We start from the raw sequence: 17793 nt of genomic DNA, 5'->3' as shown, positions 1-17793 counted from the left end.
GTCCAACTAACTTCACCTTGGTCAGCTTGTCCATCAGTGCACATTTAAGGCTTTCATATACCTGTAGACTCAGACGGATGGATGGACGGATGACAGATTTATTCCAAAAAGGGGCTTTGTAAAAATGGTTCCGATTTAACCAAGAAACAAAGTAGATGCAATAATTTGCATTAGCAGGCCACATAAAATGATGTGGTGGGCCAGATTTGGCCCGCAGGCCTTGAGTTTGACGCTGGTGCTTTAAGGCTTTAAATTTCAAGGTCAGGAACACAAGTGGTCCTTGTTTTAAACAATGAAAGTGAGCTTCAGAGGCGTGGTGATTTATAGTCTCTGCATGCTGAAGGGTGTGAAAGTAAATGATGAAAAGGAGGAGGAGGGAGAGCAAGTGACAGGAGAGCAAACACAGTCTGCATCCATCCCTTAATACTCGCCAAAGCCCCATAGGTCACCTTGTAGTCTGTTTCATGTTGGATCAATATAAGGCATTAAGGCCTTCAATGGAAGTTGTAGCCATCCAAGGTGTGAGATAAACAAGCCAACAAAAAAACCGTTTCAGATGTCTTTACCTCGTCTACGGAAACATTTCTACGTGCAGGAGAGCAGAAATGTCAAGTGACGTGCCCGGTTACCGTTTCTCAGGCTGGACACCCGATGATAATTGAGACAATAGAATGACACCAGGCGCGTGCGAGCGCTGTCGCCACGACGGCGTTTCGTGTTCCACTCCCACGGGGGTGCACAGCGTCGTCGTGTGTTTTGTAAACACACAAATGCTGCTGACGCACATTTGAATATTGATGAGCCTCTGGGCTTTCGAGCGGCGTGGAAACAGTTCAGCTTCAAAACATGGCGGAGACACAAGTGGAACGGCCCTGCGACAGAGTCTGTTTACTAACCCGCTTGGACGTGTACAGTAGCCACACAGGCTGTGGAACATAATAGAATGTCATTAATCATCATTTGATAAGCCGAGCTCTACTGATACCAAATGGATCCATTTTTAAATATTTTTGTCCATCGATTGAAGCCAACAATTACAATCTAAATGAGTGTTTGTTTCCTAAACATGATATTTTTTTTAATGAAGTTTACATTCATTATTAACTCAACACACTTCATTCATTGATCACACAAGCTGTCACATTGACGACAAATTTATCAAGCAAGACCGCACGTGGAATATGCTTTAAATTAAATTAATTAACAAATAGTTTACAGCCAATATTTACCGCCTCGTTCCACATTTCCTGACGGCTCAATAAGAACATTACACAGACTTAACTTCATCCATCCTTCCATCCATTTTTTATAGTGCTCATCTTCATCAAGGTCATGGGTGAGCTGGAGCTTATCACAGCTGCCTTGGGATGAAAGGCCAGTCACAGGGCACATTAGACAACCATTCACACCTATGGACAATTTAGATGTATTCATTTATAGTTGTTTTTATTATTTGTACATTTTGCCTTTTTTTTGGGCAGTAATGAAAAATAAACAGTGACCCTGCTATATACGGGGGGATAAGCCCAGCTAATTAGCACCAGCACAAACGCCTCGGTCATCTCGTTTTTTGGCAGCGGGTCAATGGATCTCACACAGGGGACACCCACGATTGAAGTCCACCTTGCTGCAAGGTTACTTTCTGTCTTGCCATTGTGCCTGCAGGAGGTGCATCCATATTGTACTTAAAGATTTCAGTGAGCACGTGTACGTGCATGATTAGGTTTGAACAGTGAGCTAGAACACTGAAAACAATCGAACACGCAGTTCTGCTTGCTGTCAGCGGGCTGCTTTACAACGGGGAAACCACATGAATGTATAAATCGCTCAGCGTCTAACGGTACACCAAAAATCACGGTTTGAAGATGACGGTGGCTACAGTCAGGGAAGAAACTGCAAAACAAACTCCTATTGTTTGGTGTAAACCAGGAACAGATGTAATGACAAAATGAAACATCAACACCTTATATCCTTGCTTCTTAGGAAAGTGCAACATCAATAGTTTGTCTTGTTTTTAGGAAATAAAAGATGCACACAAGCTCAAAGGTAACACTAAAAACACGAATAATTACATTTGTTATTGCTTTGGCTTCATCTGAAGAAACCGGGAGAAGCGGTTTAAAAGCTGCTGGAAGTTTTTAGTACACTTTTTTTTTTTTGGCAATACTGATATTTACTTTCTGGAAAAAAAAAAAAAAAAAAAAAAAAAAAACATACTGCTAGCCCTTGCGTCAGTTAGCCAGAAGCTGCACTGTGTTTATCAACTGTGTGTCGAAAGCACGAGGCAGTTACACTTGTCGCTCACCTAATGTCTTGTGTGAGAACCTTAATTATCGCCGCATCATTGCCCCTGCTTGTCAATATCATAATGAATTAGTTTTGATAACAAGTCGAGGAAAATGGTGGTTAAGCTTTTGCCACATAAAATGGAAGGGAGAGCCGGCACAGGGCCGAGGGCCTCGGGTTTGACACCGTGCTCTAAATTGTCCTGATATCATACAAATTGTAATTTTCGTCACAAGGTTCTTCAACAATACTAGCACAAACCTTGCTAGTACTGCGGCATACCTCATGTGGCCTTCACTTCAAGGATTCTGCTTTTTGTATGGCTTTCGTGCGAGGTTCATTTCAAAAGACGTCACGCGGTGTCGTGAAGTAAGTAAGTAAACTTACATTCAGAGTATCAAACTGAAGTGTGTTGGTGCTTTTTACATTTTACACAAGTTAACTTTATTTCATTAACCATTTTGTTGTTTCACTGGTTTTTACGTTAATATTAACTGGAGCTATCTTGTGTTCAAAATCATTTTATTATTTTTAAGTAATTATTAAATATTATTTTCATTTATAGTGTAACATTAACTGTATTATTATTAAATTATTTTAACTTCATCATTTTGGCTTTTTGCCATATTTACTCCAAAAGACGGCAGTTACATGAAGCTAAGATAAACGTAACTTTGGCTACTTCATTTTAGATTAAATGTTTTACCCAGGAACAAATTATTTGCATTATTTTTAATGGGGAAAATGTTTGAAAATCTCAGATGTTCCACTATATATGGTATTTTATCATATATTTTCCTTAGTGGCAATATAATTCATAGCCCATTGGCTAGGCATTACCAAAGGCCTGTGTGTGTATATCCGGATCGACACAGATTTATTACACGGGACCTAAATGTCTTGCTTGCATCTCTTTTTTTTCTATCAATTTACCCTCCCTTGACTCCTGCATTTGGGCTTTTTCTTTGACTTTAATTAGCCAAGGAGAAGTCCGCTGGAAGCTCATGAGGAAATCAAAGCGTGCCAATCAGCGTAGTGTGCAATATTTAAAATTATGTGAGAATGCTTTGGAAATAAACAGCGTTTAATACAGGCGATCCACGGCGGGTTCCTTTAATTACGAGCTGAACTTTAGCCCACATCCCTCTCTCTGCCCTGTCGGCCGGCCTGCAATTACCAGAACGTACACACACACACACACACACACACACACACACATGCATGCACACACAGTGTGTGAGCCTTGTTGTGTGTTGTGGTCAAGATGACTCATTTATTGTCCTGACAAGGCCTCTTGCGGGAGGCTGCCCAGTGGAAAGGTCCGTTCGAGGAGGTCCAAAATGTTGCGAAAAGCAAATGTGAGGCAACCCGCTGATGGGAAAAGCAAATGAACGAGGTAACCATGACACTGAGGCGGCTGATCCGTACCCGGCCCTCCCAAAATCCTCCAATGTAGCATCTCTCTGAGGGTTCCCGCGTGTGCCGAGAGCCAACCTGGCAACCCTCGCTCCTGTGACCTTTTAAAAGCCATTGATCCCCCTCCCCAAAAAGAATACCTCAGAGAACTGTTAACCGGATTTTATTTCCCAGGTGCACACCTGCTGTCAAAGGCAGATGGTTTGCTGCGGGCTAGAGATGAATGTGAAGTTTATACACTCGATTGCGGTTGTGATAAATGCTGCTGTTTGTGCCCCATCTCAACTTTATGTGTGTGTGTCGTCCTGTTGCCAGCTGCCTTATTAGGATTCCTCAAAGTCTCACATTTCCATAATGGCGGTCACTTCAAGAGGAAAGAGACAATAAGTAGGAAGGCAGGGGCTGTGTTTGGAAGGACTTGCAAATTATGAGGTTCCACTGTTGATTTAAAACACACACACACACTGATTTTTTAGCATTTCAACATGTGCGACCCCACACATGAGGAAAAAAATAAATAAATAAAATAAATCAGCAAGTGTGACCTTACCGCCCTTATTGTGAACCCCCTCCCATTAGTGGTTCACTAGTCACAATTTCACCTGTTCACATTTTTTCTGTAGAACCTGTTCTCGGCCATTCACTGAAAAATTCACTTATTCACATATTTCTGTTTGTAATAAAGAAAAATACCACTGTATTGTGAAATAGGGCTGCACGATATTTTGTTTGAACATCGTCATCGCGATGTATTTGTGCCCAGTAGTCACAGGGTCTGCTGCGATGTTGGTGTGCTGTAGCATCGTGATTCAGCTGTAATATTAAAAGTGACCAGCAGAGGGACCTGTTTGGACATGCTCAAAAGATCAAACGATTGCCCACCTACTATATTTCCTATTGAGCTCTGCGGAATTAAACTAGGCAGGCACCAACTGCATGAGTACGCGAGGTGCGTTCAGTGACACTGCGTAAATGGGAGTGAATGTGTTTTGTAATACAGTACATAATTGTAAAAATGGACTACTAGGAAAATATTTGCATCAGAATGCTTTGGTTAAAACACTATGATAACACTCCGATAATATGGAATTTATTTTGTTTTGTAATATAAGAATAGATAAAAGGTTTTGTTTATATAGTCAGCCAGAGCTGTGAAGAATGCAGTTATCAATGTCCTTTTCACCATCGTTCCTGTCATACTTTGTTGCGTGTTTTTGTTTGCACATTAGGGAAAAATGTCCTGTTTTTGTTTTAATTCCTCATTTTAAAGAAAACCGTTCAAGCAACAAGTTTTTCCTCATGTTTTTGAGATTGTAGAGCAAAAGCTGCAGCTGGCTACTAGTGTGGACTGAATGAGTGGCAACAATGGTAAAATGAATGTCAGTATTTGGAGGGTAATAGCCTGTCAGCAACATACTGGGGAAAAAAAAAGAAAAGAAAAAAGAACTAGTTCGCTTTTTGACTGGTGAACTTAGTTTACAAATTTAGAATTATGAACTGAACTACTTCATCTTTGGAACAATGAACTAGATTTTGCACATAGCAAATTAACTTTCCCAACACTGATCCTGTATTATTTTGCGATATTATATATATATATATATATATATATATATATAGGTTTAAAAAATAATTTTTTTGCCCAACATCATGCAGCCCTATTCTGAAATATAAAACATAATGAAACAAAAGACCACGTAAAGTCACACAGTATGGAAACGTAGTTGTGGGTTGACGTGTCCCTTGAAGGGGGACGTGGCCTCATGAGTGATACCAGTTACCAGATGAGCTAACAGTTAGCCTCACAGATAAGAAGAGCAGACGCGATAAGCCAGCACGCTTTAGCTGCCCGGCTAGCCAACGTGTCCACGTGGCGGTCATGTTGGCAGTGGCAACGTTCCCATCAAAGGCAATTCAAGGACATTGAAATTAAGTTGTAACTTGCTAATTTTAATGAGGTTTACATTTTTTTGTCAATGCCAAAGTGTGTGCGATTAATACAGAACATTTGAAAAAAGGACCCCAAAAATATTTTTACCTGTGAAGGGTTATTCCCAGTTGCCTTGTTGTAATTTTTCAGTGTTGTGTGGAACCTTATGAAGGACAATGTGCCAAAATCCTTGTTCTTTTGGTTTTCTTGCCGTCCACACACGGAATGCACTGACAACTTTGCCCCTACTAACTAAGCATCTACAACTACTACTCCAACTACTCTTTCCTCTTTGTATTTTCAATGAGTGTGGATGCCCTTTGGCACTGTGCTGCCTCTCACAGGTCAGTCTTGGTACTACAGCGGATGTCTGGTTTGGGGAAAGAGACTTATGGCTAGATCAGACTACAGGATTTTAACCCCGATATTGACCCGATTAGCTATCGCAGCCGATTTCCCAGATCGGGCCAGACATATTTTGTCAGGAACGACAAAAGTTATTGTAGTGTAGCGATTTGGCCCTACGATAGCCCCATGACGTCAAAATGAAAAGTCTAGAAAGTTTGATTATTTTGGATATCTTCCGTGTAGTGTGACATATCAATGACAACTCTCCCACAGCGCACCTTGATGTCAACCAAGAGAATTGCGTATTATGACCGGTGAATCGCCTCCCGTGCTTGCCGTTGTCAACATACTTGCGCGCCCTTGTCAACCTTTATTAATGCGTACAAACCAATGTTTACCAAAGCTTTAGAGCATGATTCCACAGAATGCTGCCATGTACAACCGTATGTGCTAGCACTAGCTTGCTAGGCTACATAACATTTTGTTGCCTGCTTTCGAGCCGTATCGTATTAAAAGTACGTGAACATACCTCAAGCAATCCTTAAATGAACGTTCTCTCCCAAGCACCAGTGACGAACACCACACGTTTTTCCTCAGTTTGTCCCCCAAACATTTCTTCTCATTTTGTCCCCCTCAGGTTTTTCCTCATTTTGTCCCCCCACACTCACACACACAGAAATAATACATTGGCACGGTGCATTGTTGTCACCATGGTAACAAGTGTATCCGGTTGCGTTGACCGGTGACACGTTTTCTGCTTCCCCCTCTCCGACAGCGTTTGATTTGACAAGATAAAGCCCAGTGATCGTGAAAGACGGGATACGGTGCTATCGGAATAAATGTTGTGTAGTGTTGCCACTGAGAAACGGCAAGATTTGATGGCAATAGTCTGACGTAGTGCAATCGGGAAAGACCAAATTTGTCTTGTAGTCTGATCCAGGCATTATGTGGGGTAGCTGACATTTGGAAAAAAAAAAAAAATAATCGGTAAAGATATTCAAAATCACAATCAATACCTTAGACATAGACGCTGCAGTACGACACACTTTGCTGCGACGGTCCGTTTGCTTGCGACTGTCAGTCACCACTTGAATATAATGACCGTGAACCACAACCAAAACAGGAGTCCGACAGTCTCCTCCATTGTTGTTGTTTGTTAGACTGATGCGTTCAATGCCTCATGTTTTTTGCAGTTTCAGGCAACTACTGGGTGCTATCATTTTGAGGCGGAAGACTGCTGTATCAAAATTCAGCTCCACAGCCCTGCTGTATTGCTTTTTTTTTTTTTTTACAGCTTTTTACATTCATAAAAAAAAAAAGACTAAACACTATTAACAACATGTAAATATTGATTAGAATGCAGTAAAAAGTCAATATGTATATCACATAATAAACTTAATTTTAAGTGTTTGGCAGAGGTGAACGTGAAAGTTTGTCTTTCCACTAAGTCACATGATTGTTCGCTTGCTCTGAACAAAGCAGGTCAAAGGTTCCAGGAGGGAAAAGTGAAGCATGCTTAAGTCTCATGACATCCACCTGACAAGCTTCCAGTATCAGCAACCAACAACATACCTCCTCTTCCTCCTCCCCGACTGACTGTGGAGTTATTACCGCCCCTGCCCTCATGGGATTCTTTTTAACATCCATCAGAGCTCCTGGCAGACTCTTACTGTAATTGGCTGTCTTGTGTTTCCGATGGGAATGCAGGATAATCTGTGCGGTCCGTCTGGGTTGCGTCGAGGACACGCGTCATGAGCTAGTATCATCGACCCTCACATGACGCCATTGAGATGTCATTTTTGCGGTAAGAGGTGGGAAAAAAAGAGAGCGAGAGAGAGGGAACAAGCTGGAGGTCTGTGTTTTGCCAAGCGAAACATTCCCCTCAGCTGGAGGTCGGACTGGAGCAGCTTGTTCTCTAATTAATACCCGCATCCTGGAGACCAGGAGGAGGAGGGAGTAGAAGAAGAAGAAGAAGATGATGACGGCTGTGTTCAAAATAAAACTGCTCAAAAGGCTTCAGTGTTAACTGAGGAAATGCCGTGGGGTTTCACAAGTGGCGACTGTTTTGGCACCCGAGGCCCCGAGTATGAACAAACTGCTGATACTTCCACTTGTGTGACACCCAGAGAGAGACCACCTCCAGCCCCCCCACACACTCCTCCAACCCCCTGGCCTCGGGAATGCCATGGGACAGGAAGGGGGGAGTGGGAGGGGGAAACAGGAAATACTTGTGTCTCCCCAAAGCGCTTAATAATAGACGTTGCCTTTTTATAGTCTTTTGCTCCATAAACGTAGCACAGCATTTTGTACCAGTGCATGATTCTCAGCATTAGTCGCAACAAAACGCTGTGCTACACTCATCTTCATTTCGTGTGAATGCTGAGATTCATGCACTCATACACTAACTTGGTTTTGTTGCAACAACAGAATTAGTATGAATGCTTGGTCCTCAGCAGGCAAAACATTTTATAGAGATCCACAGTACAACAGCAAGTGAGTTCATGCTTGATTCTCAGCATTCACAAAAAAATGTTATTGTAAGAAAGATGAGAATCGAACATTGTTATCCATGCTGTTGTGTTCGAAAGCCTTTTCATGTGAATGCTGAGAGAATCAAGCATTAAGACCATTGCTGTTGTATGCCACTATAAAGTTTTTGGAAGAAGAAGAATGCTGAGAACCAAGCATTTGTAGTACTAAAAGTTAGTGCTTGAATGCTTGACTGTCAGCATTCACAAAAAAAAATATTGTAAGAATGTAAAAAAGTTACAGTACGGGTGCTTGATTCTTAGCATTCCTACAAAAATGTATTGTAAGGATGCTGAGAATTGGACATTCTTACTAATGCTGTTGCTCAACAACAAAAGTTATTGTGTGAATGCTTGATTTTCAGCATTTGCGAACAAGCTTTTGTGTGAATGCTGAGAATCAAGCATTTAAATGATGCGTGAATGCTTGATTCTCCGTATTCACAAGCACATTTATTGTAAGAATGCTGATAATCAAGCATTCATACTAATTCAGGTGAACAACAGAAAAGTTACTGTGAATACTGGATTTTCAGCTTTCACAAAACTATTTTAAGAATCAAGCATTTGTATTAATCACTGGTGTGCTGTGCATTTTGGACCTGGGCCTCCAGTGGGGGCTGAAAGTGTCAAAAATCCACATCTTAATACCGCCACGATCACATCACAAAATATTGTACAAAAACACAATCTAAATTGTGCGTGGCATTACAGACAGAAAGAGAGGGGTGTTCAAGTATACATTAGAGAATGTTATAACATTATGACTAAAGCAACAAACATAATTAAGCCTTTATCATCCAACATCACCTCCCAAAAAAAACCGCAAACCTCTACACCGCAATATTTTAGTTCTAACTTCTAAAAACATGATAAAAGCATAAAAACTTGAAATAAAATACATCGTACTCACCAAAGATGCGTATTATTTGTAGACATACTGCATAATCCTTTGCTCCTCACAGTTGTGTTTGGTTGTCAGCGCTAGCTAGCTAGCTAGCAGTCACAACTAGCAAGTTTTTGCTGCTGTACAAGTGAAGCGAATAAACCCTTTTCAGGGTTCAAACAAGCCAGCAGCCCTGTCCTCAAAATGTCCAGTTTTTCTAGAAAAGTCCGCTTTGAAAATGTATTCTTAAACATGTCCGATATTTGTCAGTCTGTAAGGCACCAGCACCAAACCCAATGAATCCCATTGAATTAGCTGCAGGACAAAGGTCAACCAATCAGAGGACGGGAAATTCAACCAATCAGAAGACGAGGAAATGCAGGGTACGGCAAGAGAGACCTGTGAGAGAGACTGTGCAACGAAAGCGGCGAATGACGTAAGAGGAGTGAATATGACATCTGATTGGTTAAGACAGACAACCACTGTTCATAGTGCAGATTACATTGACATGGCAACACACGGAAGCTGAAATCTGATTGGACAAAACTTTTTTAAAACGACTGGAAGCTGGACCATGAACATACACGCGATGAAACGAAGACAAAAGACTATTGGAATTTTTTTGTATATATATTATCATATACGTTATTATATATTTTGTATATAATAATCACAATAATAATAATAAAAGCATGTATCGCTTACAGCCACTAGAGGTCATATTTGCGTGGTATCTAGGTTTTGCTATGATATTGTGTGATACCACCATTACGGGCCGGAATGGAGTTTTTTTTCCGGCGACAGCGTCTTTCAGCATCCAAGTTGAAGTCCGGCGTGAGTGAGAGTAAACAATTACTAATGCGTTCAACAAGAATCATACGACACGCGTTAGGACTCGTCACAGCACCGTCGGGAATGAAGGTCATCCGTCGCTCGCGGTTCACGCTGAGGTCGACGTACATTTAAAGCAAGGCCCCATGAGGGAAATCAGACAGTTAGGCGTGAGCATGGGAATCGAATGTTGAGTTCTCCCAAGCAAGTCAGCTGCATTCCTGTTTCCTTCAAGCTGATGTGCTGCTCGACGCTCGCTTTAGCAGCGTGACTTCCTGTCCAGCTGTTGCTGCCGTCAGTATGCGTCAACAGATGTGTGTGTGTGTGTGTGTGTATATATAAATTTGTGTCACACACACACTGATGGCATTTTCTCTCAGGCACATTTCTTTGTGGAACAGACGTCTTTGAAAACACTTGACTGTTTGTTGTGCTCCATAATACCACAAAAATGCACCATCTGCTAGAAGAGTTGGCTATTTTTTTGGGTGATTCCCGTGTTTGTCAGGAGTGTGTGTGTGTGTGTGTGTGTGGTGTCTTAGGATGTGTGTGGGCGAGTGTGTGAAGCGTAATGGTTCTGCTGGCAGCATGGGTGCAATAAGAACACCACCCGTACTGAAGGGTGTGCTGAGAGGAATTTACATTTAAAAAAAAAAACAAAAAACATTTTTTTGTGTGTGTTTATCTCCTGTGAATTGTAGTCATGCATAATTGTGGTTTTGTTTTGCCAGTTTTTTTTTTCTTTTTTTCCAAACTCACTCCCACTGTGTTGTGAAGTCTTCTGGGAAAATGTTTCGCTGTTGAATGTTTATTCACATGACTCTATTGAGGGCCATGCACTTTGGTCCAGACATAACGAGACTGTTTTTGATGGATGGCTATGTCACTTTGTGCCGACATTTCACATCCCACGAAGTAGGATTTGTAATCTCCTAAATAAAGTTTACTTTTGGCACTGGAATATGTAAATAGAGGTTCAGCAGCACCTCAATCTGTTGCCTAATATGGCATAATATGTAACAATATTGCATAATCAAACCTAATTAACATCTAAAATCAATCATTTATATGCATATGCAAGAGATGATGAGTGTTGTACTGCTCTCGCCCAATTACGACTGGGTTTTAGTTGTATTCAACAGAACTTGAATGATTTAAAAGTTCAAAGTCGTGTTGTTCTCCAATGCTAAGGCTAAGCAAGAGAACCTCGACCCAATTGCCACGTTTTCAAGGTTCACAGATGACTGATGAATCTCTCTCATTCACTCATATTCAACCGTTGGTAAAGGTTGAAACTGAAAGTGGGTTTTTCTTTCAGGATCCAATCCCGCCTTTGTTTCGAATCCAGAAAGAGGCCGCTTGCTGCTCTATTTTTTTTTACATCTGGGATAACGGCGACGTTACATGCATGTCCCGGAGTTTATTTGCTCTGGATACTGCGTATCACGGGGCTCTGAGGTCCGTCGCTAACTTTAAATGTCGCACGCGTCACTGTTCGTGATGTGGTCGCATTGGTCGGTCGTCCTTGTCTAAACGTAGACTAAAACATTGGTATATTCTTGTTTATGAGGCAATTCTACCTTCCGACCTTCATCAGCCACAGGAACTCTGGAATCTATCATCTTCATTCTCAGGATGTTTTTTTTTTTTTTTTTAACCGTCTGTCCCGAGGGTCAGAAGTGAACTTTGAAAAAGGGCATCTAAGGTTGCTGCCCCCTTTTCCTGGAAGGCTTGAATCGTCATGATCAGGTCTCTTTGGATGTTTTCAAGACATTGGTGGAAAACAGGGAGGCAGGCACATCTGTTTGTGGATGTTCTGTCTGATTTTTGTGCCTTTATGAATTTGAAAGATTGAAATACTTTATTTCACATTTTCTTGTATATGTGACTGTTGATTTCTAACGGGTTTTTTTTTTTAAACTGTGCCACTGCTGGTCTTGGTCGGGACCGTCTTGAAAAAGATATTTTTAATCTCAGTGAGTTTTTCCTGGTTACATAAATATACATATTGTTGACATTAGCTTTAAAAAAAAGATTTTATGAATCGAAATATAACTCCATTACTGCATTAGATATTATTAGTCTGTCCAGGCGTGCCGACACTGGAAACAATGACCAAAATACAAAAACATTTTGTCCCTAAAAGTGAGAAAATCTGCCAATGTAGTTAGTATGAACTGACTTCATAATATTTTTAAAATAAGAGAAAAAGCCAAAAGGAGTACAATAAGATGTTTTCACTAGAAATAAGATACATTCACTCAGTAAGATTTTATATATATATTTTTTTGAAATGAGAAAAGAAAGCAGAGATATCAGTGTGCCGTGCAATAATTGACAAACTAATGAGGGCAAGTGGTGGTTTTGTTGTGCGCAGGATGCTTTTGTGGAGCTTTACGGCCGTCAGAGGGACTCGGTCTTCAACTGCTCGTGGCCCTCCATCAAGACCGTCTTCAGCCTGGCCGCGCTCGGGGCGGCGAGCCTCACCATCGGCGCCTACCTTACGCAGAAGTAAGCCGCCTTGTCCTCCTTTAGTTCACATCCCCTCCACCACCAGTAAAGACACACTAAGTGATGGCGGCGTGCACCTCATCACTTTGACAACACCGAGGACAATGGAAGATTCTTCTTTTCTGCTTTCCCAAAGCCGCCTGCTTCTCTGCTAGTAGTAAGCATGAACCTTGTGTTAGCGTAGACAGTAGTTGCATGTGTCAAGTGGGAGACGAGACGACGGGACGAACGACTGCGGTGCCCCTGCTTGTTAGGGTGGAGGACCCCATTTGAAGCGTGGACTCCGGTTACCCCCTTGCGCCCCCTCCCTCGGCAGCCACCCATCAAAAGGACTTCCTGTGAAGAACAGCTGCTCAGAATGTATAATGGACCGGCTTTGTAAGCGTGTACGTGTGTGAGATACTGTACACTGTGCAGACATAAGTATTGGGACACCTGCAGGAACCCGCAATGCGGTGGAACCTCAAAGATTGAACGCAATCCAATTTTCTCCAATGGAAATCACGTAGAGAGAAATAATCTGTTCCTGGGTCCAACTGCCCCTTCATAAAATTGAAAAAATGTAAATATTAACTGTACAGCCCATGTTTTAAGCAGTGGCGGGCCGTGCATTTGGTACCTGGGACTTCAATGGGGACACGCTCGACTTGGGCGACGAGTTTTCATGAGTGGCCGGACGTCGGTCACTAGTTTTGTTGCAATTTATAATTTGAATCACAGGTGAACAGCGTCGCAATGTCGCAAATGTAACTACACAAAATTGCCGCGTTGAAAAACTTTGACCGGTACTAAACTTTGACGAATACTTGACTTCCATTTTGGAGATAATGCTGCAATTGTGTTCAGTTATTGAATTTGCCAAAGGCGGCTGCTACATTGAGTCAAAGGTTTAGAATACATTTTTGTTTGTCGACTGATTCCATGATATCTTTTGTAAATCAAATAATTTATTTGTTCTGTGATTTCATTTCAGAGTAAAATGAGAAATTGAACCCCATTACTAATAAGCTTGAAAAAAACTGGCGTGTTCTAATACTTTTGACCTTTAGTGTATATGTACATATGATTACGATATGTGTCCCAATACTTGTGTCCATATAATGCACTCTCTCAGCTGGATGTTCAAAAGTTCTGCGAGTGGAATTTTGGCTCCAAAACGTTCAAGCACAGAGAAATGAAACGTTTGGAGGATACAAAAAAAAAAAAAAAGAAGTGCGACAGTGAAGAAAAGGAGGGAGAAGCACGTTGAATCGAGCACAAAAGGAGAAGCAGATGAGGCAATTTAGCATTTTGAGGAGGGGAATTAGCAAAGCAGCATTCATTCCTGGTGTAAAAAGAAGTCATCGCCAACTTCATGACATGTTCTGTGTTTTTGTTGTTGTTGTTGTTGTTGCTGCTTTCCACCTGTGTAGCAGTAGCGCACACATACTCGTGCGCTCCAGCTGCTGCTGTGCCTAAAGCAGGGTACACAAATATAAAGTTTTGGTTTTTTTTTTTAATGTGAGAGACCCAACACAAGGGTGCGCTTACTGCTCCTTAGTGTGTGCTACACTGTAAAACGCAGCAACTGCACACGCGATCATAAATACTGAGCAGGTTCAACATTTAGGATTGTCTCTGACCATTTTCATGAGCAGGTTGGGGAGGAAATATCGCTCTTAACACACCCCACGCCACAGGATAATCGCTTAAGATAATCATTGAGAGACATATGATAATCAGGCCTTGGTGTTGATTTCGCCGGAAGTGGGAAAAATCTTTGGTGTTAACGGTATGTTTGTACCCTGCCCAGTAGTGACTTCAACCACGAGAATTTGGAAAATCACAGCGCACCCCCCACCCCCCCCCCCCCCCAAAAAAAAAACAAAAAAAGAAAAGACAAAAAATAATCAGTTCCTGTGTGCTGGAACCTGAGAAGTCCCTCCCCTCATCGATGTTTTATTGATGTTTGTCTTGTGTTTCAGTCTGACAGAAAAACTGGAAGTGATCCATAATTATTTGTGTGTACAGTTTTTTTTTTTTTTAATCTTCAAGTCTTTGCATGAGTGAAAAGACACTGATGTCTCACAATATTTATAGATCAGAAATGCATAGAAGACAAAAACAACAACATTGTCTATTTATTGAGAGGTACCAGATTTTTAACAGTAAAGTCAGTGATTTTAACCTGTTTTTTTGTTCCCTCTTTCTTTCTATGAAATAACACTGTAACAACATTATTTTCTGGCTGCTATTGTAACAACACAATGTTTTAAAAGTGAATTTAAAGTGTCCATATTGGCTTGAGGCTGCTACACGGTTAATTTCACATATACAGCTGAAACTGCCACAGTCTCGTCCTAGATAGCTGCAAACCAAAGTCAATTTGTATTCATGTTTAATTTAAATTGTCTATGTTAACTGTACTATAATCCGCTTCATGCTGTAAATGGTTCATTTACGTCCACGACATCATCTCCCGCTGTGTGCGTGCGCGTTTGTGTGTAGGGAGCAGGCCACAATGCAAAAAGCAGCCACAGCTATATCAGCAATACAACTGTATTTTTAATTGTTGAAATATATTCCTTGTGCATATAAGAATGTAGGCACTATGGTTGCTGTACTGTTTTACACCTATAATCGCAAACCTGTAGCACTTAAAGAGGAAAAAAAAAAAAAAAGAAAGTGAAATGTGTTTTCTGTTGTTTACTGCTATAATCCACGATAAGCTAGGGGATCCCATCGTTCCTAATAAAAAACACTTTGTCGAGTAGCCGCCAAGTCTGCTCGTTGAGTCTCATTTTTTGTGAATTTTTCTTTTTGTCAGACATTTCAGTGGCAATGCTACAGTCAGATTTAACATGTTAAATGATTGTACACAAATTGTTGGATCAAGTGTGAAATTGAATGAATTTCAAAATATGCGACACGAATTCTCATCATAAACGTAGCCCCACTGTGACGGACGGCGAGCAGCGCTGCGTTGGTACAGTGAACAACCCCGTGGATATGTTCCAGAAGTGTAAACCATTAAGTCTACTTTAGGGCTTGTTTAATCTCGCAGTCAAAATTGAGAGGCTATCGTATAACATCACTTCCACCATTCTCCATAAAAAAAAGAGGCAAAACGTGCTGCTTCAAGTGTTTGTCACTCCCAGTTCAAGTTTGCTGTAAAACAAAAAAATGAATGAAATGTTGTATGTTTAAACACCACAATGTTCAATCACACTTTCCAATTTCATTGAATGCAAATCTGGAACAAGGAACACACATACGATTGCTCGGCAAACGTTTTGGCGCGGTGGAAGTGGAAAGTGGAAGTATTTGTGTTTCGTGTCAAGTGCTCCACAAGTGGAAATTATTTTAGCATCTTTATGGGCACTTCCCACACGTAGAAGTCACTCCAGTCCAACGCTCAGGTGCTGCCCGCGGTCGTCATGGTAACAAAGACGAGACTCACCACTGGCCAAGCAGAATATGAGGCGGGGTTTACGCCAGCTGACTTGCAGTAGACAGAACCCTAAAAGAGGGCCAATTTCAGAAGTCACATAGGGTGTGTAACGTGTACTCGTTCGACAAAAGAAAGTCGCAGACAGTTGTGAAGACAATGCACAGTGACGTTTGGGTGGAGTACATCTTGTGCCTGACTGTGAGCCTCGCCCAAGCCGGCACACATCAAAGCTGCCCCCGAACACTGCACTTGCCAGACTGACTCCCATCCGCCACAAAACACAAGCGCAAAAAAAAAAAAAAAAAAAGCCCTGCGGCCAGGTTTTTGCCCCCCCCCCCCCCCACAACCCCCCTCTCTCTCCTCTGATCACACACGCCTTCAAAGGCAGCAGCTCAGTGGAATTTGTGAAAAGCATGATGCAGTAAAACTAATGTTGAAAGAGGGGGGTGAAAATGAGCGCAGAAAAAGAAAGTGAGAAGGCTAGCGGCGGACGAGGAGTTCATTTGGGCAATCCCGCCTTTCACCGTGCATTGAAAATGCATGACATGCTCTGAGGGGGAATTTTAAATTAGCCTGTGGATTTTCAAAAGACACTCCGGCCTGAGTGTGGATGGCGAAGAAGGATGGAGGAGGAGGCCCTCCTGCCTCTCGTGCTCGGGGGCTACAAGGTGTAGCAGGAGGAGGCCATCCCAGCACTGGGCTACCGCAGGGGAGGGTTGCGAGATCAAAGCACAATCAGTCTGGGCCAGCTCGCTTCCCTCATTTGGAAGTCCATCACATCCACTCACGGGCCCGCCGCCTCATTTACACGCCGAAAGCTTCCTGCTCAAACGGACGTTTTCCCAAGCACACATCAAACATGCGCAGTGACTTGTGAAATCACACATCTCACAAGCAGGGAGATGGGAATATCCAAGCAGACGTGCAGTCAATTCATTAGCTCTTCTGCAATGATGGGATTGGACTGCACTACCCAAGCACGTTTTCAAGTGTGCGACAGCGCCACCGTGTGGTCTTCCAGGGTTCAAACACTGGGATGCGTCTGCCCAGCATGTGAATTCTTTAATTGCCCCAAGGCCCAAAAATCCGGCCATGTTCGGATTCATTTACTGTCCGAGAACGCCAAGAAACATATTAGGGATGAACCTTACATCCATTATATATAAAATATAAAATAAACACTTATATTAGGGTCTCTATTTCTGCTTGTCATCGTCTTTTCAGCATCCCGTTAAGATTTTACAAAATGCTATCTGCGAGTGAACACTACGATCCCAAAGTTCAAGAGTCACTAGTGCCGGCCATTGCAGTGTGCCTTTGCGTTAGGCTTCTAGTTAGTCCAACTAAAATCCCGGTAGACCGGCCAGCAGTCCTCTTTCTTACAGCTGACTAGAAAAGCTCACGAGGCAGCCACCGTTTCGGCGTCGTTCAAGGTCAGTCACTTCATCGTTAAGCACCAGTGGAGAGAAGCTCAAGCAGCTGACTCGTTATTCTGACACAAATCGGAAATATCTTCAAATGAAGTGCCAAAGCTATCAAGCGCTACGGTTTTGGAATTTACTCACAGTGAAAAATGTACCCTAACATGAGGAAACGATGCTCCCTCCTTGACTGAATTATTCAGCGC

The 17793-nt window shown here is 42.0% G+C and overlaps 1 protein-coding gene across 1 annotated transcript in view; it reads left to right on the top strand.

The window, feature by feature from the left end:
• Positions 1 to 15515, top strand: part of bcl2b (BCL2 apoptosis regulator b) — a 36557-nt gene extending 21042 nt beyond the window's left edge. Inside the window, exon 2 of the mRNA XM_061796347.1 lies at positions 12603 to 15515. Within this exon, the coding sequence (XP_061652331.1) occupies positions 12603 to 12740 (138 nt within the window). The 3' untranslated portion in view covers positions 12741 to 15515. The remainder of the gene's footprint in view (positions 1 to 12602) is intronic.
• The last annotated feature ends 2278 nt before the right edge of the window (positions 15516 to 17793 follow it).

This window comes from Phyllopteryx taeniolatus, chromosome 14 (genome assembly GCF_024500385.1).
Source record: "Phyllopteryx taeniolatus isolate TA_2022b chromosome 14, UOR_Ptae_1.2, whole genome shotgun sequence".
Classification (NCBI taxonomy): domain Eukaryota; kingdom Metazoa; phylum Chordata; class Actinopteri; order Syngnathiformes; family Syngnathidae; genus Phyllopteryx; species Phyllopteryx taeniolatus.
This window is presented reverse-complemented; position numbering and strand designations above follow the sequence as displayed.